The sequence below is a fragment of the Myiozetetes cayanensis genome, unplaced genomic scaffold, assembly GCF_022539395.1.
Source record: "Myiozetetes cayanensis isolate MyiCay16 unplaced genomic scaffold, myiCay2020 scf1, whole genome shotgun sequence".
NCBI lineage: Eukaryota > Metazoa > Chordata > Aves > Passeriformes > Tyrannidae > Myiozetetes > Myiozetetes cayanensis.
The window spans coordinates 93,195,490-93,208,418 of record NW_026086604.1 but is presented as its reverse complement, the minus strand read 5'-3'; the positions used below and the strand labels follow the sequence as shown (position 1 = coordinate 93,208,418).

Genomic DNA, 12,929 nt, shown 5'->3' with positions numbered 1-12,929 from the left:
CCTAATGCAGGAAAACACACAACAGCCCCTTCCACTGTGTCAATATTTTGGTCACCTCCACTTTGGCTCGCACACTGCAAGCGAGGCCTCCTAGGTAGAGCGTTACGAAGGTGGCGCATTGGATAAGGTAACAAATATCCTCTGAGAGGTCATGCCCTTTGCCCCTACTCTCTCCAGCTCCCAGCAGCTGCATTTTGCACACAGCATGATTAAATTCTGAATGGCAACAAAGCCATAAGGAGCATTGTAAATGTAAAAGCAAACTCCTACAACTGATCAGCAGCAGTGGATGCAGCAGCCATCATGGTCTGCCTCTTTTGGAGCTCACTTGGATACTCCACACAAGCCAACTATGCAAGGAATCTCCCTTTTGCACAGTCTTTGGTGGAATGATAAAATAAAGAAATCATTTGAAATGTTACCACATTCATTTTAGTCTAGTTCGCTACTGGTAAAATACACAGTATTTCTCACAAATGAGCAACAGGATGTTGCTATTCCATAATTTGATCCATTTTAAGAGTTGTTTAGACTGTTTTGTGAGAGTAGTCTGTTTTCATAGATTAATAGACTAATGCAGAAATGGTATACTCCAACACTGATCCTTCCTCAAACACCAATGCAAAATGACATTGAGCTGCTGACACAAATTCTAACATATTCATGTTCTAAACATACTAAAAGAGAAAAAAATCCCAGCAACTTTTAATGTGAGTATCCAAAACGGCAAGAGATAGATCTCAGAACTGGCCTATGACTAGTCATTCACATTCTGGAACATATCAAATTTCATTCTTCTATATTCTTATAATAAGGAATGAATTTAACATTGTAGGAACTTTACAGCTGTGAATAAATTACTGGGCTTTGCAAAATCAGTGGAAGTGTTTGCCATCAAGTCTAAAATATACAGTAAACCCAGAAGTATACTCAGAATAGTGAATATTCTCTTATGACCAAAGTGCCATTCCCTTGCTTGTTCTGTATATTATTATATAACAATTATTTTGTTTAGTACTGAACTGTATATTTCCACAAACTTTGCCTTACAGTAGGAATGCAAACAGACAATGGTACCAACTGAAGTAGGAATAGTGATTGAACATCCATGTCCCAAGAAGCACAGTACCGTATCACAGCACAGCCAATTTCCTCAGTTCAGTCCTTGTGCAGCACTTAGGCAGAGTGATTCAGACACCACACAGCCATGTAGCACACCACACTAAATTACATGCAGCCAGGAAGGACCTATCACAAGACTTCAGATATCAACTGCATATATGTTTAATTGTTGCTTTCAGAACAAATCAGAAGTTAGGGCACAGGTTATTCTGTAACTTTAACGTGAACTGATAGCAGGGCTCAATATGGAACAACTTAGTCTCCAACTCCGGGATATAACAGCAAGATACATAAGCAAGTGATGATCTAATATTATTTTTCAGATGCCAAAGCATCTGAATATATTAGAATCAAGTTTCCTTTAAGGACACAGACATCATTTGCATGCAAACCCAAAAGTACCAGTACTTGAAATATACTATGAAACACTAAGCTGGTTGACAAGTGAAGACTAATACCTTAAACTGAGCAACCCTCATTTCAAGACTTTTGCTATTGCAGTCAATGGAGTTAAAGGTAATTAAAGTAGGTAGATGTTCTTTCTGTCTCAGAGTGAAGGACACAGAAATTTTGCTTTTGGTTTGCCAAAACACTGCTGACCATTTCCAAGCATCAGCATTCCTATGTTCTAATCCTGGTTTGGGGGTTTTGGAACAAAGGTAGCTCCTCTGGCATTCAGCCCTTTCTTCACAAACTTTTCAAGAAAAAAGTCTTTTGTCTTCCTCCTTATCTAACCCTGTTCCATTCTTCTTGCTGAGACACTTTGGGATTTTCAAGGTGTTACTCTATTTTCTATCTTTTGCTTCTTCCTATGTTGAGATGACACATGGAGAGAAAAGCATCAACACTATATTACATGTTTTTCCTTGTGGCCTGCTCCCAAGAATTCTTCTGTACACCAAAAAGGATTCTCACAATTCATGGGAAGCTGGTAGATAAGCACTTTCTTGGACAGAAGCTCTGTGTCAGGGGACAAAGTATGGGGAGTACTTACTACCTACAGATGACAGCTTTCTCAATTTTATCCCCTACAAAGAGTAGTTTTTAGGAGGATTAACCACAGCAGACTATGCTCCAATAAAAAGTGCGACATAAACCTTTTTCTTATAAGTCCTTGACATTTGTCATTAAGAGTCACATAACAGTTTTCAAGGTTCTGCTTTCATCCCAGACCCTTCAGGCACAAAGCCACAGAAGACCATTCTTCTCAAATAGACTATGAACATCAAATTATCCATTTAATAAGAAAAACATGCAAGTGAAGGTACTGGGTTATTGCATAACAGTGTAGGAGCAGGATAATAGAAATGCAAGTTGGACTTTGAAATGTCAGTCTTTGAGGTGAAACAGATAAGAATGGCTTACTAATGCTACTACAATATATTGGACAACCAAATTTATTGATGTTCAAAAAAGATATCAAGGCAGGAGATGCATATATTTTGAGTATTTAAAAAGCTATGTTGAATAAAAAAGTTGAAGAGGTATTACTTTCTGGGAACCATGAATCTGCTCCACCCACTCTATTTCACTCCACATAAAGAACTGGAGGGAGTCATGTCCTTTTTTAGCATAAAAAGGGGGGAAGAGAAGGACAAGCCTTTTAAACACAGAGAAGCAAATCTGGTCACAAAACACCAGGAAGAAATTTTGTGGCAGGAGAGAATAAGAAAGAAAGAGAGAGTGGAAAGTGATTTTGCCTCAGTTTACCAGAATAGATATATTATTCTCTACTTTAAGGCTCACCAACGAGCCCATTTCCAAATAATCAAAACAGATACACATAAAAAGAAAATAACTGTTCTTAGATTTTCATTTGTTAAAAAACAACAAACAAATAACAAAAGCACAAGCCACAAGACATGCAGGAGTTAGCTTTCAGGCTAGTTACGAATTAGGGTAAAAAAATTATTACTATTTTGATGAACACAGAATGGTTACTATGAAGTTTTACTTCTGATGTTAAAACTTAACAGCAGATGTAGAATTGTATAAAATAAGGCAAAAATAAAAGTGTTTTGAATGCTGCTTGTAAGGATTAGCAACATTAAAACTATTTTTATACTAATCTGAAGTGCACTAGGCAGATTACATGCTATAGCTCCTTTAGAGAGGCTACTGATTTCTCAGGACTTCCATTTAAGATAATTTCTACTCATTTTGATGTACTGTGTACATTATGAGTGTACATGTATATTGCAAAGTCCAAGTAATTTTAATGTTTCAATCTTAGCACACAAAATATATTCCCTGGAATTTATTTCCATCTCCCTCCAAGTATACTTTTTTTTTAATTTTACCCCTAAAATCTGTTTTCACTGATGGAAACAGGTCACATTTGCAGAAGGGCTACGCTAACAATCTTGCTGTCTATGAAGACCAAAGCTGCAAAAGCCACTCTGAATTTAGATAACAAAAAACTGCTCTGCACTTTAAATAGGTAAGAATGAGAACACTGCAAAATGCCAGACAAAATAAATAAATAACCTTAGTTTGTTAATTTCCCTCTTGGTTAATTAACACCTATAAATGACCTTTAGCATTGACAAGTCCAACTTCATCCAGAAAGCCAAGGTTTAAGAATATCTATCCAAATAGGATTGATTACTGATTACAGCATTGTGAGGAGCACAATTCAATCTGATTTTTTTTTTCCTTTAAAGGCTGGAACTGCATTCCTGAGTAAGCTGATGTGACTGCCAATGAGGTAAAATGCAGAGAGCCATTACACTATAATGTTGATGTTACCATTTCTACATTTATCTAAAGCACAGAACATATATCATTTCAGACTGAAATTAAACCTTGCCAGAAATAATTTTTCTTTATATTGTTTGGAATTAAAAACATATTGAATTGATCCATTAAGAAAATTCTATGCTCTCTATCTTTGTGTTTTTCAGACTGTGTCTGCATCCTTAGGCAATGAAACAATTTTTACAATTGTAATAAAACAACTAAGTGTTGACTTTAAGTTAAGAAAATTGTTGCTTGAATGACTAAATACTTCAGCAAACACAATAAATCCTTCTAAGTTTAATATACAGATCAACTCCATGCTTGAACAGGTACATACATTTCACTATTTTTTGTATGTAAGTTTGCTTAAACTTATTTCAGTTTCAGCCTTCTGCTGAGTGTTTATAGAGCAGGTCTGCATCTCCAAATTTTAATATTCATTCAGTCAAAAAGCATCTACCCTTAAGCACGATAACTAAAAATTTGTCATTAGAAAAACCGAGTTTATAGTATAAAGTAGAGTAGCAATGTTATTCTCCAGCAAGAAATACTACTGAAGCACTTATCTGTATTTCAATGAAGAGAGGACTGAAAAAAGTCAAGCCCATGTATTTCTTTCTTATTTCTGGACACAGGAGTTTCAGTTTGACAATGTAAATTGAGAATCATAGATCTCAGTGTTCGCTTTCTCCCAAGGCCAGAAGACAACAGCATCATTGAACTATATTCTAAATGAGCACATCCACAAATAGTACAAGAAAATCTTGATTTTATTTGTTTTCAAAGAGCAGTAGAGAGAGACAATGTGCCATTTAAAACCAGTCTCAAATAGTATTTGAATCAATTCTTTCCTAAGGCAGAAAAGGGGGCACACTTACTTTCTCTCAAGTTTGCAGCAATAGCACAATCTATCAATGTAATTTCAATTTTGTTTCAGCAAGTTAGGAACAAAAATTTTTTTTTAATGTTCAAATCTTTAATCTCTCAACAGTAATATATCTTCTGATCTCAAAGAACATTTTAGACTTCCTTTGTCCTCCTTTTGGCTCCTAATGCTACAAACCCTACCTAACATGTAGTCACTATTACCAAGCTTGAGAAAACACAAGAAGATTCCCAAATACACAGAGGAGGAATGTACTGGCTACTTTTTGTCTACATTCTGCAAGGCTAACTAGCATGAAACATCACCTACACGCAGCATCTCTAGAACTATGCAAACCGATCTCCCCCCATGGTAGAAGACACATGAACAGTACGATGCTAACTTCACAGAAAAATAGAGTTAAAAATATGTGTTATAAAACGGCAACTAATTTTTTACACTACAGTATTGCATTTTATCTGTGATAGCCTTAAGTGTTTTTCTGTTTTCAGTTCCCAAATGCATCCTTACTGGTCATGTTACGTGTTGGCTACTGCTTTAAACAAGGTTGTTCAGTCTACAGAGAAAAAAACTCACACTAGTATTATTGTTGAAGAATTGATACACACAAGAATCATTTACACATTTACAAATTAATTTAAAAAGAGTTGATGCAGAGTTGATGCAGTTGATGCAGAAAGTAGACCCTAGAGAAAGTCTCCACCTGCTCAGTTTGCATTCAATGACAATTTGCAGCATTCAAATTTTTTACATTTTTGAAATATTCTACAGAGCAATTACCAGGCACAGGTATTTAAAGCAAGTAATTTTACACATACTGTATTAAACGTCCTCCTTCACATTTACTAGATTCCAATAAGCTAACTATGATACAAAGAACTAAATGCTTCCAAGGAACAAATGAATATACAACTGAACATCTTCATAGGTCAGTGACTCCTGGAAAGGCCTTTGGACAACTACTGAGTAAAGTTTTGTTAGACACGCATCACCTCTTTTATCAATGGCAGATAAAATGCTATTTAAAAGTATGATTTCTAAACAGAATAGAATAGCCTAGTTCTGTTGGAAGGGATCTACAATGATCAAGTCCAACTGCCTAACCACTTCAGGGCTGACCAGAAGTTAAAGCATAACATTAAGGCACTGTCCAAACACCTCTAACACTGACAGGCCTGGGATATCAACCACCTCTCCATGAAGCCTGTTCTAGGGCTTAAACCACCCTCTTGGTAAAGAAGTGCTTCCTAATGTTCAGTCTAAATCTCACCATAAGTGCTCCTAAGCTAATTATTTTAGATAGTGTTTAGATAATTCAATATACTCTAGACTCTATTAGTTGGATTTTGTTCTGTTAAGTTTGTGTATGTGCATGTGTACACAGTATTTTGCTTCTCAGTGCTTCATGAAAATTTTAAGTTTATTTAGGTTCTCACTGAAGATCACAGAACACAGCATTTAATTGTTAGCAGCTGTAACATTAAAGGTGATATACGTAGTAGTAAGAATTGCTGCAGCTTGTCAACATGCAGCTGGATCTCTTTTCTCTAGGTTTATCTGCTACTTAATCTTGCTGATGAAAATTTTGAGCAACTCTTTTAATAATAATAATTTTGAAAACACTGGGGAAATTTTAAACAAATCCTTCTATGTTTTATCATACTTTTCGGTGTGAAATATTCAAGCAAAAAATTTTTAACAAACTTCTCCTAAAAATCTCATACAACTACCATCTCAAACAATCTGCTGAATTAGGGTAATGCATGTTATGTTTATGCATACTCCCCTATCAATTTTCTACATTAATTTAATTGTAAACACTTGTGAGAATTATTTATTAATCATAAAATGTTCAGAATTCTTAAGAGAAAGATTCTATTACTAACGGGTTCATCTTTGTATCAGACAAAACGGAAAATAACTATGCACCATAAACATTCTGGTTCCATTTTACTCTATTATTTTAAAATGCACGTTACAAAGATCAAAATAATAAATGGCCATTTTAATCCACGTAATGGTACATATCACCTGTCTCTGTCAATGAGACATTTAAAAGCATCTCTTTATTAGAAACACAAATCAATACACTCAGGGGACTGCAGTAACTGCTTCAAGCAATTTGTATTATCATTTCATTCTTGATGTTCCTACTCAGAGTAACTTATTATGAATGGCGTGAAAATGGCAACCTGTCACAAATGATTTTTTTTCTAAACCTCTTGCAATAATTTTTTCCTTTCTTAATATAATTATCTTCTTACTAAACACAGGTCTAGGTTGTAAGATACAGCCCACAGCTGAAGTTTTATTTCTTTATAATTGAGGGCCCTCCCCAACTTACATTAGAACATTACCAATTAAGTGAAGAGCTATTTGCCTTGTTTAGAACTGAAAGAACCTCGTACAGAGGGAAGCACTCAAACTTCTGGCATCTTTTCGACAAAAAAATCTCTTGACAGTGTTTTCATTGCTTGCAAAAATCCCTGAAATAGTGTTCTGTTCTGGGTACTGAATAGAACCTCACTTACTGTGTTCTACCTCCTCTGGGAACCCAAATAAACTTCAGTAGTCTGTTATAAACACTCCTAAAACTACTGTGTAGCTTTAGCCAAATACTTTAAGGTAAAATTATCTGAGAGAAATGAAGTGAGAATTAATATTCAGTTGTGAAACAGAAGTAAAAAAGTATAAAGATGCACATTGATACTTCAAAGACAAATGCCTCCATTAGTACTTGCAATGCTCCAAGCTAAAAGAAGAATAATTTTACTTCCAAAAGGAGACTACAGCAGAATTCACTTCTTGTACCAAAATTCAAATCAGTCCAGCAACATGAAATACATCAGAGCAAGAATCTGCAGATTTTGGGGCTTAGGTACATCTATGTTTAAGTTTTATGAAAACAGAAGTAGGAAATCCCACAGTAAGACTAACTTACCTTATTTTTTGGATTGGATGTGTTCATTACACTTCGTGTTTCCTTGCCTGTGTAAATAACAACACCAATTACAGTTCCTGAAAAACAAACAAACAAAAAGTAAAACAGAGGTGTCTAGTAAATAAGAGAAAATTTGCCTGAATTAGAACTTGCAATAATTTACAGTTCCCTGAACAGATCAAATGTATGAAAAAGCCCAAACACTTATGCATAGTACTGTGAATGCTATTTTTCATAATCAACAATGAAAGGATTATTATAACTTCTGTGATTAACATCCATAAAAATGATTACATACTTTCCCTCTTTTTTATGGAAACAATACTCCTAATATAACTGGTTAAAAAGTTGTATTTGAACTTAAAATTGTCTCCAACTGTTTTCAGAAGTTAACACACAGCATAAACAACTGTGCAAGGAATACAAAATGAGTAAAATGGTGCTGAACACATCACACACAAATGGCCTACTATCTGTCATCTCTAATGAAAATCCAGTTCATCCAATTAATCACTTTGACAGAATCACATATAAAAATATTCTCCTGTTCATTAACTTATAAAAATGATTCCCAAGTTTCAATTATCTTTTAGTCAATTTTTACAGGATGGTACAGGAAAATTTGGCCTCAGCATCACTAAATAAACTTTTATAGTAAAGAAAATTTTAGGGGTTTTATTAATATGCTACTATAACACTTCCTTGTATAAAACATCCCTCTTATTTCTATTACTTTATTGAGTGACTTGAAATAGCTTTATGGCAGTATAACTAATAACATGATTTTTTTTTTTTTGGAGGTCATGCTATAAAGAGATAATTAATGGAACTTGTCAGAAACTCCCAGAAAAGTTTTTTTTTTAAAAAGTATTATATGTTTGTCTGACATTAAGTTAATTTGTCTGTGGCAAACAGGACCACATGCAAGATCTGCTACCACTGGTCTTGCAGGTAATACCCAAAGAAAAAAGCTAACAGTTAAAGATGCTGGCATTAAAGGAAAGAAGTTTCATTTACTCAAAAATAAGAGTGTGTCCTGTCCCCAGATGGTAACTAAGGTCTATGCAGCTGCTCACTGACTTCTTCTCCCCAGTGCGCTACTGGTGGGATGGGGAGAAGATTCAGAAAAAAAAAAAAAAAAACAAACCCCTCCAACTTGTGGGTTAAGAACAGTTTAATTACTGAAACAAAGTAAAATATAACAACAATACCAGTAATACTAATGATAATATTAATGATAATAAATACTCTAATTAAAAAGAAGAAAAACCCTAAGAGAAATAAGTGATGCACAGTACCATTGCTCACCACCTCCTGACTGATGCCCAGCCCGTCCCCCAGCAGCAACCAGCCCTTCCCAACCAACTCCCCCCAGTTTATATACTGGGCATGAAGCTCTCTGGTATGGGATATCCCTTTGGTCAACTTGTGTCAGTTGTCCTGGACATGCTCCCTCCCAGCTTCTTCTTGTGCAGCTCCTCCCTGGCAGAGCATGGGAAACTGAAAATCCCTTGGTAAGCACTGCTGAGCAACAACTAAACCATGAGTGTTTTCAACATTAGTTTCACACTGAATCCAAAACACAGCACTGTACCAGTCACTAGGAAGAAAATTAACGCTCTCTGTCCCAGCCAAAAAAAGAATACAAACAAAACTTTTGAATCTACACACAAAACATTACACCTTCTGGACAATTAAAAAATGTTTTTTCTATTATTTTCCTCTCCAGACTAAAGCTTTTTCTTACAATTTCCCTTGACAGGATAATTTCCCCAATGCTAGTCTGCCTCTGCTGACAGTTCCACACGCAAATCTACACATTAACATATATGTATCATGCCCCCGACATACCCCAAAATTCCTCCAATAGTCCATTGATCCATAATTTCTGAACTCAACTGTTCTCCAACCAATGCCCATACATCCCTTTGGGGCACTTTATTTTGGAGTGATCCTCAGAGCTGACCTCTGCCCAACTGTCAGAATGCACTGGACGTAGGGAATTCTCATAGGGAATCCCCTTCTGCACCCTCCAACAATCTCTGCCTTGGTAAATCTGTAGTTCAATAGAAGTTGAGGAAGACTTCTACATTCCAGATGGCACCTTCCCACTGAGTTTCACCTGGCTAGGCTACTGCAGTTCAGGAAAACAAGATGTCCTACTTGTCCCATATTTTGCTCTTTGAAAAGTTGGATTCAAAGGTGAAAGTCAGATAAATTCCATTTTGAGTACTGAATTTGGAACAGAATTTTGGTTAGATCTTACTAAATGCTACTTGTACTAAGAAGTTCATCTTAGATTTTAAATATTTGTCATCTTAGCACCATATCAGTTGTAAATCAAGGGTTCCTTAGACCTGAAGTACATTGGTGTAGGGAACTCCAAGCCTAATTTCTGTTTCATCCCACAGTGGTTGCACCAGGGACTGTTGTGTCTTACATAAAAAACTGAATTCAATTTGGGTTTCGTGGGAGCATAGTTGCAAGCCTGGGCTTACTAAAAGCAATGACTCGTGTATTTTTATGTGTGGGGCCTCTGCAAACTGGGTCTCAAGTCAACTGGGTAAATAGGTAAAGACAAAGTGGTTAATGAAGGATGGGGAAGTTACAAGATACCACTAGAATAAATATGTGGGCCTGGGGGGGAAAAAAAACAGCAAAAGTGGACTAGTGAATAATTAACACACACAAATAGGTATACTCTGAATCCACTGTGTTTGGTCTCTCCCAAACACTATGTGAACTATATAAAAACCAGAGTGCATGCAAATTAATTAAAATCATGTGTAGGACTTGGCAGAAAATAGTGCTTTTTACAGCTGTGCAGTTATACAAATTGTTCTGATTTTATCTAAAATAACTTTGCAAGACTGACACCTGCTGAAATGACGACAAAATTTCATTAATACAAATCTCCTCTTAATAGATATCTCAGCAGGTTTCTCAGAAAACTGCATTATCTTCTTATCTTCTTCAGCGTTTGAACCACACTGATCATTATTGCAAATGGAGAACAAAAAGCTGAAGTCCCTACTGTAGTGGACCTTTTGAGGGTTTTTAAAATTTAACTGCTGACTTTCCTCTCTCCCTTTCTGAAAGAAAACACACCACAGCTTTCAATAAACACAAACACCACAGTCACTGATGCCACAGGCACAAATGAACTGAAAGATAAGTAATTTATTTAAAGATAAACTAAGAGGTTTTCAGAATACTTACTTGATGGTTTAAATTATTTGGTTATATTTAAAAAATTGTTTCTCCAGCGACAGCAGTTTTTCAAGTTTTCACTAACCAAAATTTCCTCTCCTTCAGGCAGTATTATTAATTTCACAGTGATACTATAAATGACAGACTCCATACCTTGCTGTTATCTTTTTGAAACCCACTGAGGTATTGCCTGTAAGTGGAAAAAGTCCAAATATTTTTTTCCCATCTCACTTATTAAAGAATAACAAAAGGATGACTGCATGCTTTGGACTTACGAAAGGCTTTTGATTTCCACCCCTGCCAGAGGCTTCCAGTGTGATCCTGGCAGGTTAGTCTTTGTGCTTTCTATGGTCAGTATAACCATCACACACAGTCACTATATCTCTGTCAGGGCTTTGCAGCAAAGGGCAGAAAGGAAGCAGTGCATATGTGATAGTAGTAGGAATCTCACTTTAGATATCTCAATTATCAATTTAGAAACTAGAACAACTGGGGATATATTAGGTGTGGCAAAATGGATCCCCTCCTGCCCATTTAGCTTACTGTATTAATTTTTTTGATATAAAAAAGGATGTGCAATAGTTTATTCTTGAGTTGTTTGACATTACATGATTTTGTTAAACCAATTTTTATGATTCCTAAAATTCAAAAAGAAAATAAAGTCTTAAGTTACAGCAAATACTTTTCTTGTCATTTGTACTTCTCTAGAAATAGGTGTTGGTGGTTGGTTTTTTTTTTCCTGCAGAATTCATTATTGTAGTATCCTGATATTTTCATGAGCTTTGGTAACCTGCATTCAAGATACTGTTGATAAGACTCCTTGAAGCCTTTATATACTTAAATTTACTGTTACTGATCTGCAAAACTATTGATTTGTGGTATCTCTCTTCTAGGCCTGTCAGGGCATCAGCAACCACAGCTCAAGTTTTCTGAGGTATTCCCAATGCAATTGCCCAAACGCTTTTCCCAGTCTGACCTTGACCCTCTGTATCACCTTGCCAAATAGCAATGACATGTATCTTGGAGACAGTGGGCCCTCCAACCTGATGCAATGGTGTTTATGTAATACTTTGAAGAAAGTATCAGGAAATAAAGTATTTATTTAATCACTGAAAGGAGAACCCCCTCGCTCTACAATTGCCCTCTTTTTGAAAATGAAATAAGACTTTGTATCTGCAACTCAGCTACGCATTCCTTTCCCGGACATCAGTGATGTAGCTCTCTGTCTCCACTCCTGCGACTGACATCATCACTCATCAGTATGCCCAGATAATAAAGGTTGACCAAGAATGCTTTGTCACAACCTAGCAGGGGCTGGCAAGGACAGAACAGAGTCCCAGTGGGTCACACATTTGCTTGGCTTAGTAACAGATGATGTCCAGGCTGCTTAAAGTGCACTGAAGGAAGCAGCCTTCCCAGCCAGACTGCATTAAAGACTGTCATACTGAAAAGTCTTTGGTTAAATGAAGAGATGTACAGTAAACATTGCAGAGTAGAACTCTACCCACTACCGACTGGGCACAGGCTACAAACTCACTTTCTTGAATCAAAGTGGCAAAGTAAATGGAATATTTGACTTGCGAATAGACATGGTATACTAACTGGTTAAAAACATATCAGCATGTACAGAGCTGTAAACCTAGACACTAAGGAGACTGAAATAAGATGCAACCGTGGATGAGGTAGCTAGCTACAGAGTAGAAAAACAGTGCAAACTTTCACATGCTACGGGCTTTTTATTCTTCTGTTTTCATGGCAATCCAAGAGGCACTCGTTTGCAGAAGTTGTATGCAAGCGTAACCTTCCACTAAATTTTTCAGATAAAATCAAGGATTGTGATAGATCATAGTAGGGGAGGGGATGTAGAGGTGTCTGCAAACCTGTGTAGGCAGAGTCCACCTTTGATATCCAGCCATGGCAGGTATAAGCAAGGCAGGTTATATGTGTTTATAATGCAGTCAGACAGTGACAAGCATTTTCATTCAGATTTTCAGTTGTCACAAATCTTGGAAATTCAATTATGAAGTCTAC

At 36.2% G+C, this 12,929-nt stretch overlaps 1 protein-coding gene across 1 annotated transcript in view; it reads right to left on the bottom strand.

Annotated features, from left to right (window-relative positions):
* Positions 1-12,929, bottom strand: part of ATP9B (ATPase phospholipid transporting 9B (putative)) — a 157,970-nt gene that overhangs the window by 62,373 nt on the left and 82,668 nt on the right. The window contains exon 11 of the mRNA XM_050308489.1: positions 7,689-7,765. Within this exon, the coding sequence (XP_050164446.1) occupies positions 7,689-7,765 (77 nt within the window). The remainder of the gene's footprint in view (positions 1-7,688; positions 7,766-12,929) is intronic.